Source organism: Ixodes scapularis, unplaced genomic scaffold (genome assembly GCF_016920785.2).
Source record: "Ixodes scapularis isolate PalLabHiFi unplaced genomic scaffold, ASM1692078v2 PGA_scaffold7__128_contigs__length_106722199, whole genome shotgun sequence".
Taxonomy (NCBI): Eukaryota; Metazoa; Arthropoda; class Arachnida; order Ixodida; family Ixodidae; genus Ixodes; species Ixodes scapularis.
The window spans coordinates 233,450-254,684 of NW_024609882.1; the positions used below are offsets into that span (position 1 = coordinate 233,450).

At 42.0% G+C, this 21,235-nt stretch overlaps 1 protein-coding gene across 1 annotated transcript; it reads right to left on the minus strand.

Annotated features, from left to right (window-relative positions):
* Positions 1-14,908: 14,908 nt before the first annotated feature.
* On the minus strand, positions 14,909-19,197 carry LOC121833296 (gastrula zinc finger protein XlCGF49.1-like). Its single transcript, XM_042286461.1, has 3 exons — positions 19,165-19,197; positions 18,821-18,989; positions 14,909-16,133 (listed from the first exon to the last, which is right to left on the minus strand). Exons 1-3 carry the CDS (start codon positions 19,195-19,197, stop codon positions 15,505-15,507), a joined length of 831 nt encoding a protein of 276 aa, XP_042142395.1. The 3' UTR covers positions 14,909-15,504.
* Positions 19,198-21,235: the final 2,038 nt, after the last annotated feature.

Genomic DNA, 21,235 nt, shown 5'->3' on the forward strand with positions numbered 1-21,235 from the left:
ATTAGAAATATAGAACCAGTCAAAATAGAAAAATATGAGAAACATTTTGGTGAGAGCACTAAACTTTTACGCTTCAGGAAGACCATCTGTCGCCTTCGTACATGTTCACTCTAACATATTTTTACGATATTCGAGTGTAATACACGTCCAGAGCTGAGGTTACAGCACTTTTTGACAATGTTGTAACCTTCAACGGATTTACTTTCCACATGGGTCATTGCATGCAATGTCTAAATTATGTACCATTCTTTTTTTTTCTCTAATAGATGCATATATATACTTCATTTCTTTCGTTCTTGCTACTTAGGTTTTAAACCTATAAATAAACATTTGTTTAAAAAAAAAAAGGTGGCATAGCATAGTGGCAAGGTGTCTGCTTCATACGCAGCGAGCCCCAGTTCGATCATTGATGTGGGCATACTTTTTACTTTTTTTTATAGGACCTTTTTCTTTGTCGAGTCTTTGGCAAAGTTTATGACATTTCTTTTTTACAATTAACGCTAAAAGAAAAAAGAAAAACGAATGTTGTTGACGAAATTTTGCAGAACTAAATGGTATAGGACTTCCTTTCTGGAGGTGCAATTGGGGACAGCGGGGCTTGGGTTGCCGGCTGGACGCCGCGAAGCGGCGTGTACATAGTTAAATTTTGTAATTAGCAGCCACACTGTCACCGAGCAGTGTTAACGCAGATGGGGGGTGGGTTAGCACGCTCACCAGTGATACACGCACTGTCCGGAAAGGGTGACCCAAATGGCCTGAGCTCTCCGCATAGTGCGTATAGCCGTTTCTGGCTGAAGTGCACGACTGCGTATAGCTTTACTCAAAAAATAAAGGCTGTGTCTACAGTGCTGTCCGACGGCACTCCACTCGCGCCTACAAGTGCCGTCCGAAAGAAAGTAGGATGGAGCATGTATCACTGGGGAGCTCATTAACCCACCCCCTCGCCTGCGTTCATGCCGCTTCGCGGCGACAGGATGCAGCTGCTAACTACAAAACTATTACCTACTTGGCCCCGTCGTAGCACATGTTGTTTCGCAGCCCCCAAGCCCCACTGTCCTGCATTCAACCCTCGGAAAGGGAGTTCCCTACCATTTTGTTCAGCGAAGTTCCGTCGACAACATTTTTTTTTACCAGTATTAATCGTAAAAAAGAAATGTTGGAAATATTGCCAAACGCCTCAACAAAATAAAATGTTTAAGAAAAAAAAAAAGTAAACCCACGCGGTGCATTGAACCCAAGTCCGCTGCGCATGAAGCACACATCTTACCAATAGCCGATTCACACGACGGACCGTGTACCCCGTGATTGGCACATCACCGATTCCTGCGATCTGACCTTTGTCCGCGGACGCGCAGAGTGATAAAGTCGAGCGTCTCTTTCACTCGCGGATTTTTGGCGGGAGATTGACTTGAAAGGTGTTTAGTCTGGCAACGGTACATGGTTTTCTTTGTTTTTTTGTTTCTGGACAATTAAAAGAAAAATGGCGCATCATTGTGATTTGTGCGTTCGCTGGTTCATTTTGTTGCACGTTTCTTGGTTTCACGTGTGAAAGAAACTGTACAAACTTTGTCTGGCTGACGCGACACAGGTTCCGGTACTCCTCCAAGTCTGCGTCAAGCTCTTGTCAAAACTCGTCTAGCACGCCGCAACAATTCTTGCACGTCCAATCAGGATTTCACTGAGCAAGACCTCTCTTGTGCCTGTGGTGCACTTGAATGTTGTGCACGAGCGTGGAATGCGTGAAGGCATCTCCAAACGCCCCTCCGCGAGCCCAGAACTTCGTAGCTTCTATGCCGAACCCTTCTCGAGCAGGACCATGCCTCTGTCACTGTCATACTTTGGGTTAGCAAAGCTAGTGGCACTTCGCACGAAGCCTATCACAGTGTTTTGTCTCGATCTGTACGTAACAACGGCATACGTTTCTTTATCGTGGTAGCAAACAGATTTCTCTCTTGGACAACGATGCCACGGTGGAGTTTTGCGGCACTGCAGGATGGCAAACAGGTTCGGTCCGTCCTCGCTGGCGTCTAATCGTCATCTCCCTCGTGTAAATGCGGTTCGGAGACAAACGAACCGCAGACATGTTGTAACGTGATCAATCCATCCCCGGATCAGTCCATCGTGTGAATGGGCCATAAACTACGCTACTTTTTTTCATTTTCTTTTTTTTTTTTTTCATGTCATTCTAAAAGCGCTGTACAGCTCTTTTGCACAGCGTATTAAAATTCAAGCCTTTCGAGGAGAGATTTTAAAATACCAGTCCACTCCAGTTCAGGTTCATAGTAACTTGTTTTACAAGGCTGAAAAAATATAACCACACTTCTTTTGCATTGACGTCAGCATGTCGAACAGCCATACGTGATCTCAAAATGCTGCACAAACCTAAAAACATATAATCATGTCATAAGGAACTTCATAGGAAACATATCCCTGTTCGGGTTACAGCTAGTTCTTTCTTTAAAGGGGGGTGCAATGATTTCCGGACTTCGGTCAAAACTTTGTGGAAGTTGCCCTCCGACACTTCTGAAGAACAGAAAACCGATTTCGCCTGTGTCCTAGTTGTACAGATTTTTTTTGTACGTTTTTTAATTAAGGAGATGTTTTCTCTATCCTCCGGGACACGATAAACAACGTAAAAAAGACGAGATGCAAATTCTTTTAATCTTAAAATCGTTGCACCCCCCCCCCCCCCCCCCCCCCTTTTAAAGTGCGCTGGAGCACATCCAAAAAAAAAAAAAGAAATACCGAGTTTTAACAAAAAATAATCACGTCTTCAATAGTCTCAGGTTTCTCCATAGAAAGCAAATTACCGACCATGGCACATCTACCGCGCCCCAACCAAGGCTCGAGTAAACTTCGATGCTCCGTCGACGAGGCCTGTGGTTCACTCACTCACTCACCCACCCACCCACCGTCGACACGACTGTTGCACCCGAATGAAGCAGAGCCCGGCGCACGGTGCAAACTGTCTTGCGCACAGGAGTAGGAACGAACTGCCTAGATTCTAGAACTGCCAAACTGAATCATAAAGCACCCGGGCCAACATGTCGGGAAAACGCACACAGACAGAAGTTTCTGGACATCAGGTGACACAATCAAATTTCAGGAAATCGCAGAATCATTCAATGCTGACACCAAGTTTCAGTTAAGACGAGTTTGGATAATTGATTCAGTCGTTGTCCAGCTGATACAGAGACGATTAAACCACATCCAGACAAGGCAATGCACCGGAGCCGACACGCAAGCAATGCACCGGAGCCAACACCAGTGGCTTGCAACGTGCAAGCCACTGGGCTTCTATCGGATTGGATTGGATGATAATGACTTTACTTATACTGGTATCCTTAGTGGGATGGTTTTTGTTAGTACAATAATATTTAGTACGCTATATAAACTTCGTTAAAAAAACTAAACTGATTATTTACCTTTACGTTCGAGTTACACAAAATATCTTCGTTTTTGTTGTTCTGTACGCTTTAGTTTCGGTTTTTCTTTGCCATCGGCTGAAAAAAAAAAAAAAAAAACGCGTCAGCGATGCGACAGGGCGCGTTTTGCGCGGTCTGTTCAATTTCTGATGGTCTCGCGTTTAACTCCGAGATATTTCCTGAAGTGTTTTTACCATATTTCTTCTGGGCAAAAATGTAGGAAACCAGCGGTCCGAGCTCCCATAATCCTCATTTGTGTTTCCGTCGCATGACACAAAGTGTGAAGCTAGGGTGAAGATATCGTACCCTTGCCGCCCTGTTTTTCCGCCATTGGAAGACCTTCCAGTCGGGCTTTGGTCAACAGTAAATAGTCAGTCCCGAATCTTTAATTTGCGTAAACGTTGTGCAACCTTTGCTTTGTTTGTGCAATCATGTTTTCAATAATTGAATTTTGTGGCATATCAATACTGTATATTCTGGTCGTTTAAATTTGGATGCGATGCTTGCGCACAAAATTTGTGAAGGTAAATACCTACAGGTGCCCCAGTGTCACTCGATGGCCTTAAAATCACAGAAAACGATTATGTACACTGAACTATAAAATCCCCGGACTACAAAGTGAATGTTGTCCGTCAGTCTTTATTCTGGACCACCGATACTCGATCGGAGTCGATCTTGGGCAAAGCAATGCAAACGTGAAGCTCGATCCAATTCTTCGAAAAAGCATAAAATAATAAAATTCAAAAAGGTTCAGTGGAGAACGTGCAGTCGATACTTCGAAGGAGGTCCGCGTGTTTACGAACCCATTTGCACCATAATGGGCGCACCATAGTGGGCGCATAGTTGCGAACGCGGCTTAAAAAAAAAAAAAAAAAAAAATTAAGATTAGATAAAATTTGTGGCGGGCGCTTTGTAGTTCGTGTGAAAAATAAGAAAAAAAGGCTTACCTATTACTGCCTTTTTCTTTCTTTGCCTTTTCCTCGAATAAAGTCGCTTTTTGCAAATTTTACAAAAAAAAAAAAATAAATAGAAAATGCACCACCTGTGGACAACGCTGCACAAAATCGTAGCGCGATAGGTTAAGAAACCGAATTTTGCGGTCGATTTATGGTATTCCACTGAAAAAAAAAAAAAAAAAAAAAAAAAAAAAAAAAAAAAAAAAACAGCACAAGGACAGAGTAAAACTGGACAAACACAAGGTTGTATCTGTTGTGCACTTCCACTCTCCTAGTGTTTATTTGTTTATTCAGCTAGCAAAAAAAAAAAAGATAATAATAATAATAATAATAATAATAATGCAGGGACATAGTAAAATAATTGAAGAAAGGCAAGGTTGTATTTGCTTGGCGCTTTCACACTCTCCTTCTACTTGTTTATTCAGTTACCTTCAGGTCCAAAAGCATTACAGAGGACAGTGATAGGGCACACAAGAATAAAAATTTTAAAAAGACCACGGCAACATCAACAAACATAAGCAAACAAACAACTGTACAATACTTTACCAAAAACAACCCGGACAAGAGCATGACAAATGTTTTGTTTGACAAGACTGGACGACATGTTCGGGATGATAATCAATGCATACTGAAATGTACATGGTCTTGATAGAAGCCATATGTTCAGAATTGAGTAGTAGTTACTTTACAAAACACAAAGTATTTTTCTGTAATGTGAGAAAAAAGGTAATGATAAGCTTACCTTAAGCACTGTTAAATAAGAGGTGATATTGATAGGAAAGTATAAACGAGACGTGCGATTTTGCATGATTGGGGATTTCACAATTTCAATTCCAAGTATAATTGTTTGCTTATCATAGTTCTGAATTTGTCTTAGCACATTCCTATGCCAAAAGGAGGTTTATGCCTCAAGTGAAAGAGCACCAAGAGATACTAATACCTACAAAGATTACTTTTTTTTCATGACCACAAACCTCTGCTGATCTGCTGTATGATATGCAAAACATAACATCAACATACAAAAAAGCTAATGAAACATAAAAACCAGCAATGAAAAAAAAAACAAAAAAAAACACAAGGGCATACTAAGCATGCTTAGGAGGAAAATCGTTAACGTATAGGTGAATGTATTCTAGACGGCAAAGCTTGGTTCAAATAATCAAATAGTATTTGTTATCTCAATGATATTATGCAGAAGGAATTGTGCAGAGAACTGGTTGAAGCCTCCATGCTGCACAGAAATATCTGGTTTCAAGATATTGTCTTTGAAGGTCGCATTTTTTATTTAATGCTCTCTACATTCGCTTCAGCAGGTGCCTAGCTGCATGACTGCAATGTAAAAAAAATGCATTCAGCTTGAAGTAGCCAGGAATAGTAGAAAGTAAAGCTTTCTGTGGTGCATGGCAGAACAAAGATGCACCTACTGTATTCTACAACACATAGGGCACACTTTTTTACCGAATATTTCCGTCGATGCATTTTATACAATTATGCCACTTATATGCATTTTTTTCTATAACTATGGGCCTTAACAACAGAAATTTGCCACAGAGGATACATTTCTCTTTTGATTGGCTGACGAGAAAATTTAAGCTTGCTATCGCTTGCACATATATATTGCGATCATACTACACATATGCCGACTTTCAATTAACCTTTGCTGTGCCGATCACACAAATATATAGGTGCAACTCATATAAAAGTATGGCCAGTACTCCAACCTTTTACTGAAAACAGCCACTTACAGTGAGGCACAACTTACGCAAAAATGTCTCTTATAGACCGGAAAATATGATATATGCACTCATTACGATGGGCACCGAGGGCTTCTTTATAAGTGATAATTCTTTCCGCTGTCCTGACTCTAGAGAGTGATAGATGGCAGTCAGTATTGGTAGATCATAGATTATTCATGAATGGGCAATCAGTTAACAGGTCCATTCAAGATGGTCTTACATGAAAGGGTAAAATGACAACGTACAAATAAGTCGAGCTACACCATTCTTTAGTATACGAATGTTCCTCATGGATGACGCTCCTTCTGATGTGCATTTAAATGAGTTTCCTGCACAAACTTTTCTCCACACTGCTCAGACTGAAATGGCGGGTCTCCACTGTGAAGTCTCTCGTGACGCCTCAACTGGAACTGCCGGTTAAACGGAGCCCCACACGTTCCGCACCTGTACGGTTTGTCACTCATATGGACTCTCCTGTGACGCGTCAAGTGACTGCTTTCCATAAACGTCTTCTGGCAAGTCTGGCACCTGAACGGCCTTTCACCTGTATGAACCCTCACGTGAGCCTGCAGGCTACTTTTGTGTGAAAATGCCTTCTGGCAAATCTGGCACCTGAACGGCTTTTCACCCGTGTGAATTCTCTCATGAGCCTGCAGGGTACTCTTCAGTGAAAACAGTTTGTGGCAGATACGGCAGCTGAAAGGCTTCTCGCCTGTGTATGTCCTTTCATGCTCTTTGACGCCCGACGTGCGAAAGCTGGAGAAAGGGCAGAACTGGCACTCTTACTTCTTCTCTTGGTGCTGGTGCGCTATCTGCTGCCAAACGGTAAACGAGTCATTCTCTGAAGAATGTTCACCCTCGGCGTCTTCACAGCCAAGAGCCTCTTCTTGAACTTTAGCAATGGCTCTCAGGACAGGCCCTGCAAGAGAAATAAGCCAAATTGTATTTAACAGGCTTCCCTTTACCAAGAGCAGCAGCTTGAAGACAAAAATGCACAAAAGCATCAACACTAGTGTAGAGGGAGGTGGTCATTCATTTGAATGGATGTCACACTACCAAGAAACATTGTTTTTTAGTGCCTGAATAAGACACAGCTGTCAGAAAAAAAAAACATTTTTGAAAAAGAAAAAAAAACATTTACACAATGTTGCTCCTAGCTTATTTTGAGCTAGGTGCAATTCCTAAGCATGTTTTTGTTTCAGGTTCAACGTCTCAAAAGCAAACCAAATTTCGGAATTGTTTTAACTCCAAATAAGTATAGCTACCTAAAAACTAAATTAACATTTTTTTTACGAAATTTTGTTTTTTGCTTTTATTCTTAATTTATGTTTTAAAAATGTTTTTGGCGAATTCAGCTTCTTTTTAAGGACAGCAGGTTCCATACATTCCCAACACTAGAACAAAAAAAAAAGTCAGGCATTCACTGCCTTAAGACTTTGAAGCACTTAACTAGTTTTTTCTAGTTCAGGCCTAATGAACACTCGCAATCTGCAGTTTTACTTCCATTCTCCCATCATCCAAATAGGGAGATGGCATTGAAATAGTGGCTGCAGTCACATAGCACCATGTTGTACACTACTAGACATGTGTGTATCCTTTGTTGAGAGCAACAGGCAACAGACCAAAAGGAAACGATTATAACACAGCACTTTCAAACTGGCTTCATTCACATGAACACTGCTTTAGTGGACTGGATCTAGTGTTGTAGTTTGGTTTCAGGGAGAGAGCAGTTGTAATTTTCCATGCCTTGGCCACACTCAATCTTAATGCTGTAACATTAGTGGGAAGGTGGTTGCAAAGAACTGGTCGTTCCAAAAGTTGGCTGGTGGTGGTGAGGCCCTCCCAAACCTATGCATTCCCTAATGATGTACTCCCTAGATTTTATTTGAGACGATGGCCACAGAATTTTACCGCAAGGTTTAGAAAGGGGTTGAATAGACAAGCATCATAGATCCCAATGTAGTGGTATGGCACACTCTTCATGTTTAAGGTCAATTTCAGCAAACCAAGCTGCACTGCTAGTGTCCAAAAATGTGTAACAATGCAAGAAACTCTCCAGTGAGAGTTAGGTCACACCTATTACAAAACATTTAAATCCAAAAGTGATAAAGCCAGGAAAGCATGAACAGAACCAATTGGAATCATCACTGAATATATAGAACAATTTTGTATGCTGCAACACAAAAGGAAAAAAAAATATTACGACTGGAGGCAATGCAAAACAACTTGGCATATTTCCTGTTAAGAGGACTGGGGCAGCATGGATGTACACCCCAACATAATAAAAATGGCAGGTCACTATCTGAGATTGCTAAAAAAAAGTTGGTCTTTTAGCGTTATTTAGAGGAAGTCATTTAAAGGGATACTGAACCGAAATTTCGAACTCACAAAACAAGGCTGGACAGATAGGCGGGACGATGCAAAACCCAAAAACATCACTCATACAGCGATATCTCAAACGGATCGCCATATTTTTAGAAAAGAAGCGCCCGACTGAACCCGGCCGACGAGGCCGACAAGGCAAGGCACGTCACGATTCTTATTCCCTCTCCTCCTCACTACGTCCCGTGTCGAGCTGGTGAACCGAAGCGAGGAGGAGAGAAGCGAGGCCGCTCCCCCTCATTCTCAAATTCTCCCGGAGGACAGTGATGTCAGAGGCCTCGCTTGATGGCGCCCTTCTTTTCGAAAAGCGCGGCCATCCGTTTGAGATATCGATGTACGAGCAATGTTTCGGAGTTCGTAGAGTCCCGTTCAACGCTTCTAGAGCCTTATTTTGGGAAATTCAAATTTCGGTTCAGTATCCCTTTAAGGGAAGTCATTTAGGGGAAGTCCTTTAGAGGGCTACTGCACCACACTGGTTTTGTTTGCAGAGATGTGGACTGGATCAGGGGGTCCGATTTTTGGGAAGGAAACAAGGATAAATTGGACACTACTGGCCAAAAATGTCAATGACCCAATGGTGTCGCATCTATACATGGGTAAATTACTTTCAAAATGTAATTTAATTACAATTACCTTGCTTCAAAAGTAGTTTAACTACAATTACAATTACCACTACTTGAAAAGTAATTAATTACAATTAAATTACTTTTAAAAAGTAAAGCAATTACTTTACAATTACTTATTTCTGAGAGCGACCAGACTTGGGCCATCTAACTTTAAACAGGTTGTATAGAATGAAACATATTTGTTCATTCCTTGCCCCAATGTTTGAGGAGGCAGAAGCATCGCTGCATAAATGCCACATATTGTACTTTCCTTTAATGAATATTGTTAAATTCATGATGGAACTTGACAGTGTGAGGCAATGAAGTACTACATTCTTATATATTTTTATAAATAATAATAAATTAGTTCATATGCTGGAAGATGCCAGATCGCTAAATGGAAAAATTGGGTTGACGGAGTTTTGTTAGCCCGGCAAATAAAAATGTGACAATTAGTCATATGAATATTCTACAAGCTTTGGTATAAAACAAAAATCCACACCCACTAATACGACCGCATTCACATACAAACATCATGGTATTGTCAATTATTTACACTGAGTTGAAATTATAATGGCTCATAAATATATATGAACCGAATCGGGGCTCTCGAATCATTGGTAACAATATTCACAGGTGCGAGGTCAGTCTCCAAAATGCTTATGCAAGTCCAGCAGGAAATGAACTTGAAAATAATACAAAGATACAAATGCACGACAGTACTGGAAGAGGGACGTAAAAAAACTGGAAAAAAAAACAACAAAACAGCTTTATAGACAATTAAAATTTCCTAGCTCAACCGATGGCTAAAGCTAAATTTTTTTTTCTTTAAACATTTTAACATGTTTACGCTATTGTTTTCTGCTCGCACAGCAAACGACGCAACACGGCGCCGTTGAGGTAGTCTCCAATGATGATTGCCTCTCAGCTTGCAGTGTAAGCAACAAAGCAAGAAACGATGCAACGCTATTTATGCTGTGCGTGTGCGTGAGTGTGTTTCTTTGTGCGAGTGTTTCACCGAGAGCTAGGCCGCTTGTGCGAGCGCTCGGGCTTTTACCGCTCATTCACACTAGAAGTAGATCCGCCTTCGCAAAGCGGTTGTATAAAGATCCAGTACAATTTCACGCGCACTTGATGTCGAGTGCGCGTGCAATTGTACTATGTAAACTTGCAATACTTGTGCCCAATGAAAACACCTGGAATGCATGCTAGGTCATGAATGGTTTGTTGGCAGATGCAAGGTAGAGACATAATTTTACAAGTGCCCTTTTTGGGGGCTTACTGTGCACAACCACTGGCGTACTGCAACGTGAAGTTGTTAAGGGGACATGCGCCAGAGAAAAATTTATTGTTATTATTTACAATATCGAAATAAAATTTTTAGTTTATGGTGCTTAACCTTCTCTTTATAATCTGGTGTTAGATTGGATGTAGCTTTTTTTTTAGGTTTTTGATGCAATGTACATGAAGGAAAAAAACATGTTCTTGTGCACACAACGCATGGCAGCAAACTTAGAAATGCCTAGTAAAATTAACTAATTCTTTCCTTTCAAACCACTGAGTGCAATGAACAAAAAAAATGTGTGCGACACTTCTTTCATTTTAAATTAACAAAAAATAGCAAAAATGTCATTTCAAAGGAGACGTGCGTCTCCTTTCATGTAGTGCTCTCGAACGCTTGTTGCTGAACTGCTTCAGGACTTCAGTGTGTGCAAACAAGGTGGTGCATTTGCACACACTTGTCTTCTAGTTCGTTTGTTTCCTCTTATACCTTCTGTTACATTGTTTTCTGTTAATGTCTCTAACAACTGATGCTAGTAAGCATAAATAACTGTTTGTTATGACAGCATAAGGTCACCATTGCACCTTTATGCTGCGACATCCTAGGTCGCTGTTCACATTCCACATCCAAGACGTGACGGCGCAGTGAAGATTTCATGAAAAAGGTGGAGTGCCGCAACTGTTGTAGTCCGTTGTTGTTGTTCCTTGGTCCAGACCTCGGAATACCCCACCTCCCGTCAAAACAGTAATCTACAGGAATCGGCAGGTGAACCCCTCCAACCGTGATGCACCCTTGACCTTTCTCAACTGCAAGAGACGATGTTCTGGAGTCGTGACCATGCAATACATGGCTGGTAAGCTGTCTCCTGTGCAAAACCTGGTTGTGGGAGTGGCTCTTTTTTGGTAAGAAAGCTATTGTAGAGAGAAAGGTGATATTGATGCTGTATTATTAGGCTGCAGCAGTGTATGGACTTGAACAAGGTGATGCATGGTATCCCGATGAAAAGAGCAAAGGGACGAAGTAAAAGAACCAAACAAATGTAGGGTTGTGTCTGTTTCGCACTTTCACTCTCTTCATGTTTATTTATTCAGTTACCCTCAGGTCCAAAGGCATTACAGGGCAGTGTGGTGGGGCACATAAGGATAAATATAAAAATAAAAGACCCACGACATCAACAAAAATAAACAAACGACTGTATGACATTTTACCAAAAACAACTCAGTCCTGAGAGCTCGAAAACTTGATTTAACAAGGATTTGACTCCAACCAAGAGATTCCACGTTACAGAACAGTTGCAAAAAGAAAGAACATGGCAAATATTTTGCTTGACAGGACTGAACAGCATGTTTGTGATGGTAATCAATGCATACTGAAATGCATGGCCTTGATAGAAGCCATTTGTTCAGAATTTAGAAGTTACCTTGCAAAACACAGACAAAGTACTTCTCTGCAATGTGAAAAAAGGGGTAATGATAAGCCTACCTTAAAGAGACAATGAAGGCAATTTCGGACATCTTTTTGGCGATTAAACTGGGTTCCAGGCACGTCTCATGTCACGCTGCCCGAATTTCAGTTGAAACCGGCGCTTCTATGCCGCGCAAATCAATTAAACAGTCGCGGTAATAATCGTACCGGGATCGACTGGAGCGACGCCCCGAGAGTTGCGGGAGAAGCCAGGAGAAGCGGAGCTCACGTGATCGATTCGGGGCCAAGAAGCGCGACGTCACAAGAGACGCGTCAGCGATTGGTCGAAACGAGAAACGTGCCCTCGGTCACGTTTTGGTTCGCGATTTTTTAGGAATACTGTTCTACTTTCCGCTTGAATAACCATGAAAAGTATAAATCGGACCGAAAATGATTACTAAACCGCAAATAAAGCAGCATAATTGTTTTTTGCTTTGCTACGCTGGACGCGAAGCGGGCAACGAACAACTATGGGCAAACAAAATAAAATAAAAAAGAACACGGTACTGGAAGGATTCTGCAAAATGGTAGCTGTAGATGGCTGTTCCAACGGTCGACTGAAGACCAGTATTCGTTCAGGCGACGCTAGTTTTGTGTTCTTTGACGACGAAAAGAGGACGTCCGCGGAGAAACCGGATCCCGGAACGGCCGGATCGCTGCCGCTTTCCCCTCCGTATCTTCCCCGCGTCCTTCCTTCGGCATGCGGACCGCTGGTTGCCGGCTGGGCGGTCTCCGTCAGGTGATGGCAGAGGCCGCCACACACGTACTCCCGTTCCGTTGGTGTTCGGTAACGAAAGGAAGTTCGAACTCGCTCGCGAAAGCGGCATTGCCGTCGATGGTGACAGATTCGGCGAAACGACTGCCCCACCGCGCTGCTATAACCCACCGCGCTAACCAGAGTCTCGATCTCCTAAATGCTACCGATACCGACTATTCACACTTGACGTCACCCCCTACGTCGCCTCCGTTTTCGGAGGCCCAGAAACGAGAACGGACATTGTTCAGTTTCGGTTTCTTTACTTCTTTCGTAGGCACAAAAATATGCGTCACAAATGTCTACAAAAAATTGGGCAGCATGCCATGTTCCCAAGAAGCATAAAAACACCACTTAAAAAAATTAAATAAAATCGTCTTCATTGTCCCTTTAACCACACTTATACAGGAGCTCATGATAATTGGAAAGTATAAAAAGAGATGTGTGATTTTGCATAATTTAAAGGCAAAAGTACAACCTCGGTCTTCTGCAAGGGACATTATTCTCTTAGCGTTCCCCCTCTCCTAAGCTGCAAGGGGAGTCAAGACAGTGCAAGGTAAAGAAATGGAGAAGATACAGAATAGGAGTCAGGCGAAAGTGGAAAGTGCGAAGCATGTCAGTTTTTATGATATAACAATATCAATTCTCAGTTTAATTGTTTGCCTGTCCGTGTTCTTAACCTGTCTTAGCTCCTTTCTTTGCTGGAAGGAGGCTTAAGCCCCAAATGAAAGATCACTAAAGAATACTAATACAAAGATTACTTCTTTGTTTTTCATGACCACAAACCTCTGCCAATGGGCTGTATGACATGCAAAACATTAACACAAAACGTTACATCAGCATAAAATGTTAGGAAAAATAAAAACAACCAATGCAAGGAATACAAGACAAGTGCATACTAAGCATACTTAGGGAGAGAATCATTCACACAGGTGAATGAACTCTAGATGGCAGAGCTTGTTTCATATCATGAAATAGTATTTGTTATTTCAATGACATTATGCTGAGAACTGGTTGAACATGCTGCACAGAAATATCTGGTCTCAAAATATTTTATGGGATGTTCCGGCTTCATCTCATGCTCTACATTTGCTTCAGCAGGTGCCTGGCTGCTCGAGTGCCGTGTCATGGAATGTGATCAACTTGAAGTAGCCAGGAATAGTAAAAAGCTCCAAGGCATGGAAGAACAAATACACACCTACCGTATTCTTCAATAAATAGGCTGTATTTTTGTACCAAAAATTTCTGTCTGTCCATTTTACACAACTTAAATGCATTCTTTTTTAGGACCACGGGCCTGAAAGGGGCACTGGCAGCTCAAAATCACAAGTTTTTTTATAATCTGAAACAATTGAAAACGATGCCTAAACATTACACTAAAAATTCAAAGCTTAGGAACCCAGTACTGGTGAAGTAAAGAAAAAAAAAAACTATTTCCAAACTTCAATTTTGAAGTTTTCGTGCGATCCATGCTGGTGAACAGGTCAAAGAACGAGTCGTCCTAGCTTGAGTTCCTCTCCCGCATCCGAACCGTCCCAACCGGAAGTGTCGCATTCTTACGCATCCCGCAATAAACACTCTTCTCCGTGCTTGTCTCTTATCGCTGCAAGCAGACAACGCTTCACTTTCGAGTTTGAAGTTCTCTTAGAGCCCTGTCAGCGATCTCAAATTCTTTAAAACGGTATGAGGTCGATGAGGACGTGCAGTGGGCTTTTGTGAGCGACGCGAGAGGCCATGTCTCGCCGGTGCTGCGTGAAAGGCTACCCTGGTCGAGTCACAACCAAATTTATGGTGCACAGGAAACAAACCCAGTTGTTTTGACTGTTTGACAATTTCCTTTTCAAAGTCTGAGAGGTCGTCACACACCGAAAAGAAAACTTCGTCCGATTCCCCGACTCCCGATCATCCTGAGCGCTATACGTGCCGAGCGCCGCCATGTTTTCCGAGGGAGGATAAAAAAAAACCAGGAGACTACATCATATACAGACATCAATTTTCAAGATTTCAAAAAAAGCCCCACCAGAGTCCGGAAATGATGTCTCCTGGCATAATTTACAAGAAATATTTAATAACGGCATCAGTAAAACATGTTTTTTAACGCAATTGTAAGTCACTATGCCCAGTAAAGCGTTTGCAATTGCGTGAAAAAACATGATTTGCGAATGTCGTTATTAAATATAAAAATGTCGCTTACGAAGCTTCTAAATATCATAATTGATTATGTCACAAATAAAAAGAAGCCAGGAGGTGAAAACAGGGAAAGGAAAGCTGCAAAAAAAAAACAGGCATGCACGCGTGGGAAAAGTTTTTTTTGGCATTGTAGTATTTTTTGTGTGTCTATGACAACAATTTGATCTGTTTCAGAAAACAAAATAAAAATATCACCAATGCAGTGTCTGTGCCCCTTTAACTTCTGAAATTTGCCACTGGGGATATATTGTTCAATTCATTGATGACAATATTGGAACTGGTTCATGCTTGCGCATATATTGCGATATTAATAGTACATATATGCAGGCTTTTCAATTAATCTTTGCCGTGCCCATCATACAAATATATAGGTGTGTCTTGTACAAGGTGGGAGCCAAAATAGCAATGTTTCAATGAAAACAGCACTTTACAGTAAGGTGCAACTTAAGCAAAGGTGTGACATATAGACCGGAAAATATGGCATATGCTCGTTGTGATGGGCACTGAGGGCTTCTTTGTTAGTGATAGTTCTTTTTGCTGTCCTGACTCTACAGTGTGATAGATGGTAGTCAGTACTCTTAGACCACAGATGATTCATTATTGGGCAATCAGTTAACAGGTTTACACAAGGTGGTCTTGAAAAAAAGGGTAAAACGACATTGTGCAAATATGTCAAGCTACACCACCCTTTACTATATAACGGATGTCCCTCACGGATGATGCTCCTTCTGATGCGCATTTAAATCAGCTTCCTTCAGAAACTTTTCTCCACACTGCTTGCAATGAAATGGTGGGTCTACACCGTGAAGTTCCTCGTGACACCTCAATTGAAACCACTGTTTAAACGGAGCTCCACATGCTCTGCACCTATACGGTTTGTCACCCATGTGGACTCTTCTGTGCTGCGTCAAGTTACCGCTTTTTGCAAATGCCTTCTGGCAAGTCTGGCACCTGAATGGCCTTTCACCTGTGTGAATTCTGTTATGAACTTGCAGGTTAGATTTGTCCGAAAACGCCTTTCCGCAAGTCTGGCACTTGAATGGCTTTTCACCCGTGTGAATTTTCTCGTGAGCCTGCAGGCGAACCTTCTGTGCAAACTTTTTGTGGCAGACGGCGCAGCTGAAGGGCTTCTCGCCTGTGTGCGTCCTTTCGTGCTGCTTGAGGCCCGACAAGCGACAGCTAGAGAAAGGGCAGAACCGGCACTGATATTTCTCCTCTCGGTGTGGGTGTGCCATCTGCTGCCACACGGTGAGCGAAATGTTCTCAGAAGAGCGTCTGCCCTCGGCGTCTTCACAGCCAGGTGCCGGTTCTTCGACTTTAATGGCTTTCGAAACAGGCTCTGTGAAAGAAACAAGCCAAATCGGTTTCAACAGGCATTTCTTTTACCAAGAGAAGCAGCTTAAAAGTGTGCCTGAACATCAACACTGGTGTAGTGGCAGGTGGCTATTCATTTCAATGAATGCTGCGCTCCCAAGAAACATTGCTTTTTAGCGCCTGAATAGGACCTGTCTGTCACAAAATAAACTTTTCGAAAAAAACAAAAAAAAACATTTAGTGCTACATAGGAATGGGAAGTATTTCAAATACAAGTATTTGAAATACGTATTTCATATACTTTGTGTATTTTGCATTTGTATTTAATTACAAATTGGGTAATGCATTTGACGTGTATTTAAATACTAAAACGTGGGTATTTCAAATACAATTGTAATTAAATACAATTTTGTGGGCGAAAATACATCCCTCAAATTTATTGACATTGTCCAGAGCAGGAAGAAAACTATGTTCTGCACCGAATGCAGTGCCTCTGAATCAAGCACAAGCGTTTAGTGACTGTGATTATGGTGCTATTCCAGAGCAAAAATAATGACGAAATCGACGTTCACAGGCAGACTGGCTAAATAAGTGTGTGTGACAACTTCTGATGCTTTCCAGCCTCATTTCCATCCATATTTTTGCCTGGAACATTCTAAATGCGCGGGACATCCAGATTTTCGTAACTGGCGAGAGTTGCAACAATACAAAATTCTCTGGATAGTGCTGCGCATCTTGGTCGTCTCGGTTCTTTATTGGTCTATACCAAAATGTAATCGACAAAAAAAGCTGCTTGAAGCTCTGTACTTTTTTCACCTATTACGTCCAAGCCGATTATTTTTTTTTGTGATTATATTTCTATTATGTTACTAGAGCCTCGCACACTAACTGCCGAGTGTGCGATGCAAAATTAAAATGGGATACCCAGAAACCCGTTGCAGGTGCCCTGAAGTCGCTGATGCAAATTTTGAGAAATGTATTTGGAAGAGACCAAACACATTCGGTTGTATTTGTATCTTGTACTTAAATGCTTTTTTTGGAAATGTAATTAAATTTGAAATTAAATACATTTTTGACGAAGTATTTTGTATTTGTATTTCGATACATGTTAGCATGTATTTTGCCCATCCCTGGAGCTACATTTTTGTCATCAGACTCGTTTTGAGTTAAAGAATTTCCTAAACGAGCATCTGTCTCCGGGTCAGTCTTGAAAGTAAACCATGTTTCGGAATTGCTCCGAACTCCAAAAGTGTATTGCAACGTAAATACTGCATTACATATTTTTTCAGGAAAAGTGCAATTTCTGACATACATACCATAATAAAAATAAAAATTAAAGAAAACTCAGGCATTCAATATCTACAAACATCAAAGGACTTCGTTAACTTTTCTATTTTATTCCTGATGAATACTCGAAATCTGCAGCTTCTACTTCCATTCTCCTATCACCCAACTAGTGAGCTGGCATTGAAATAGTGGTTGCCACCTCACAGCAACATGTTATACTCTGCTAAAAACATAGGTTATATTGTATCCTGTGTTGACGTGAAATAAAAGGATTGATTACTTGAGAGTGACAGGTCACTCAAGGGAATGTGACGATTTTAGCACGGCACTTTCAAACTGGCTTCATTCACAAAACAGTGCACTAGTGGACTGGATGTAGTGTGGTAGTTTAATTTGAGGAAGAGCAGTTTTAATTTTCCATTCCTTGGCCACACTGAATCCTAATGCTGTCACATTGGTGGAAAGAGGGATGGTTGGAAAGAAGCGATGTGTCAAATGCTGGCTGGTGGTGGTGAAGCTTTCAATAACCTATGCATTACCTGGGGATGTATTTCCCAGATTATCTGTGAGACGATGGCCATAGATTTTTATCACGAGGTTTAAATGAGGTTGAATAGACAAGCATCATAGATCCCAATGCAATGGTACGGCACACTCCATTCTTCGCATTTAAGGGCAACTTCAGCAAACCAAGCTGCACTGGTGGTATGCAAGTATATGTAAAGTGCCGTCCACATACTTGCAACCGAGTAAGACTGAGAGAGACAAGACCGATTTTTCAGCCTCTTGCGATAAAGGAGGACTGGATACTCTGCTGCAGATCAGGTCCTACACCGCCGAAAGAGGCTTAAAAGCCAATCTTGTCTCTCTCGGTCCTACTCGGTTGCGAGCGTGCAAACACTGCTTAACAGTGCAAGAAACTCTCCAACGATGGTCAGGTAAAGCCGAGAAAGCATGAACAGAACATACAGCATCATCACTAAATATATAGAACAGTTCTCTATGCTAGCAACACAAAATTAAAGACAAATATTATGACTGGGGCAATTCAAAACTTGGCATATTTTCTGTTAAGACAGGAGCAGCATGGATGTACCCCTCATTATAATAAAAAAAATGACAGGTCACTATTTGAGATTGCTAAAAATATATGTAGTTTTCTAGGAAAAGTCTCGAAGGGGAGGTTTTTTAGAGGAAGTCATTTAGGGGAAGTCCTTTAGAGGGCTACTCCGCCACGCTGAGTTTGTTTACTGAGATGGAACATTAGTGGATTGGATCAGGCAGGTTGGCTATTTGGGGTTGGAAAAATGGATGATAAATTGGACACAACTGGCCGAAATATGACAAGATCCGATCTGATCCAACGATGTCGCATCAAAGTTAATAAACAACGTATGCGAAGAATCAGAGCTGCCGGAAGTTAACCTGACTGGTGGGCACTCCGTTCTACGAAGTAGCGATGTGCAGGTTCGCTGCATTTGCTCCGCGACAATGCAAGAGATTGACCTGCAAATAAACATTGGGAGTTTATAAATGTGTCAATGTGTTCACAATGTCTACAAGCTACAACAGTGGCAAAGAAAAAAGCAACTTGCTACATGGTACTTTTATACACAAAAGTACAAAGCAAGAAATTTTCCCAGTCAAACCAATGTAAACTTGCATAAGTTATGCCCACTGAAAACACCCAGAATGCATGCCAGGGCACTAATCTTTTTTTTTTTTTTTTTTTTTTTTTTTTGGATGCAAGTTGCTTTAGTAGGTGATACATTTATCCCCAATGGTGATAAATGTATCACCATTGGGGTGTCAGTGCCCCTTTAACTTCTGAAATTCGCCACTGGGGATATATTGTTCAATTCATTGATGACAATATTGGAACTTGTTCTTGCTTGCGCATATATTGCAATCTTAAAGGGATAGGGAAACGAAATTCCAGCACTCATTTTCTAGCCTGAATGTGTTGCATGTTGCACCTTAACCTCAAAAACAAGACTTCCTATTGAAAGGCACAAGAAAACAAATTTTAAAGCTAAATAAACAATCTTTCAATGTGCACCTGGTGGATGCATCTGGAGCCCATTTGCGAGGTGATCTAGCAACGTGGGGGAACTTGCTATGTAGTCGTGACGTAGCAGATTCCTTCGGAGCAGTGCGGCTCTTTGGGATTTCTATTTTTTCCTTCTTAGCTTTCCTCCTGAACTCACAAATCGCGCATTGAACCAAACGGTTCAAGAAGAAGGAAAGGAGGGACTCCCCTCTCTTTCAAACCCTCGTTCGTGCACCCGGATACAGCCATCCTCCCCCTAGATTAGCCCGTCGCTCAAAACTCGAACAAACGTTGCTTTTCCCACGTCGTTTACCCCCAAGCTGAGTGCTGTGGAAGCTACGTGCTCCTTGGGCCAGCCACACGCTCGTCACCCTACGGGTACTTTGAACGGCTCGGCTGTAACGCGTTGACGCTATTGACACCACCACAACGCTGACAACGCCACCAAGGGCGAAGCTCATAACCACGCCAGCCTTGCTACGTCACGAATGAGGGGAACCTTTTCTTTCTGTTTTCGTTTGCGCCGGATATCCCATGACGCATCGCGCTCTCAGTTCGCTTCTCTTCGAGCACTTGCCCGAGTGCACCGTTTGGAACGAAAAATATAGTCAGTCATTCAAAATACAAACGTGCGATTATCATTTACGGTTATTATCCGTCATGCTTGACTCATTTCCGGACGAAATTTGAATATTTCAATTTTTGTTTCTGTACCCCTTTAAAGGGATACTTCAACGAAGTTTGAAATATTCCTGTCGTGTTCAAGAATAGGTTGAATGTGATCCACAATATCCGTAAATGACAATCGCACGTTTGTATTTTGAGCCTGGTGGCTGTATTTTTCGTTATAAACGGCCCACTCTGGCAAGCACTCGGAGAAGGCCCAGCGAAGACCACGTGTCATTTAACGCAATCGTGACGTAGGTCGTCTCAGGACGAGCAAAGCTACGGCGAGGCTGACGTCCAGAGGATGGCCTCGTCGTTCTAGCCACCGAAGCGGCTGCTTTTGTACGAATTTTGAGCGACGGGTTAATCTTCAGTAATCTTGTAGGGGGACAATAGCGACTTCTGCGACACACAAAAGGCATTCTCGGGAAGTGGGGAGTTCCTCCTGCCCTCTTCTCTCGTCGTGGCCGGAGGCGAGACAACCTCCGTCACGAGCTGTCAAGGTTCCTAGACGGGCATTACAAGCGAGGCGTTAGCGACATCCACAAGGTGCTCTTTGCTAATCGTTTAATTCGTTTTCAAATTCCTTTTCGTGACTTTTTAAACAAGATATTGGTATCTCTGATGTGATGCTGCTTTTTTGAACACATATAGACAAAAAATGAGCGCTGAAATTTCGTTGTAGTATCCCTTTAATACCTTATTTACTCGTAGAATAAACACACTCGCTTAATAAACGCACCCCCCCCAACGGGCATCAATATTTATACCTTTTTCCTCCCGTAATCAACGCACCTCCAATTTTCGGGTTCGTGAGTCTTAAATTGTGTCCAATTAGCAAGCCGCCAAGCCAGTTTTCTTTTACCGCCAAGCGGTCAGGCCAAGAGAAGCCAAGCCAAGCCGCTCTTGTAGTGGCCCGGTGGCCCTAAGCACCTGGTTACAGAAGTGATAAACCATGAAACCGAGTGCCGCGCACACCTGACGGAGCTTTGGTCGAGGAATTACCGAGCCCCAAATATTCTTCACCTATCGGATACATTGACGTCAACAAACAAGCCGTCAACTGTGGTCCGCTTTCGGACAAAGAAATTGTAAATGTGGTTAGGCCTAATTTCAAATACTCC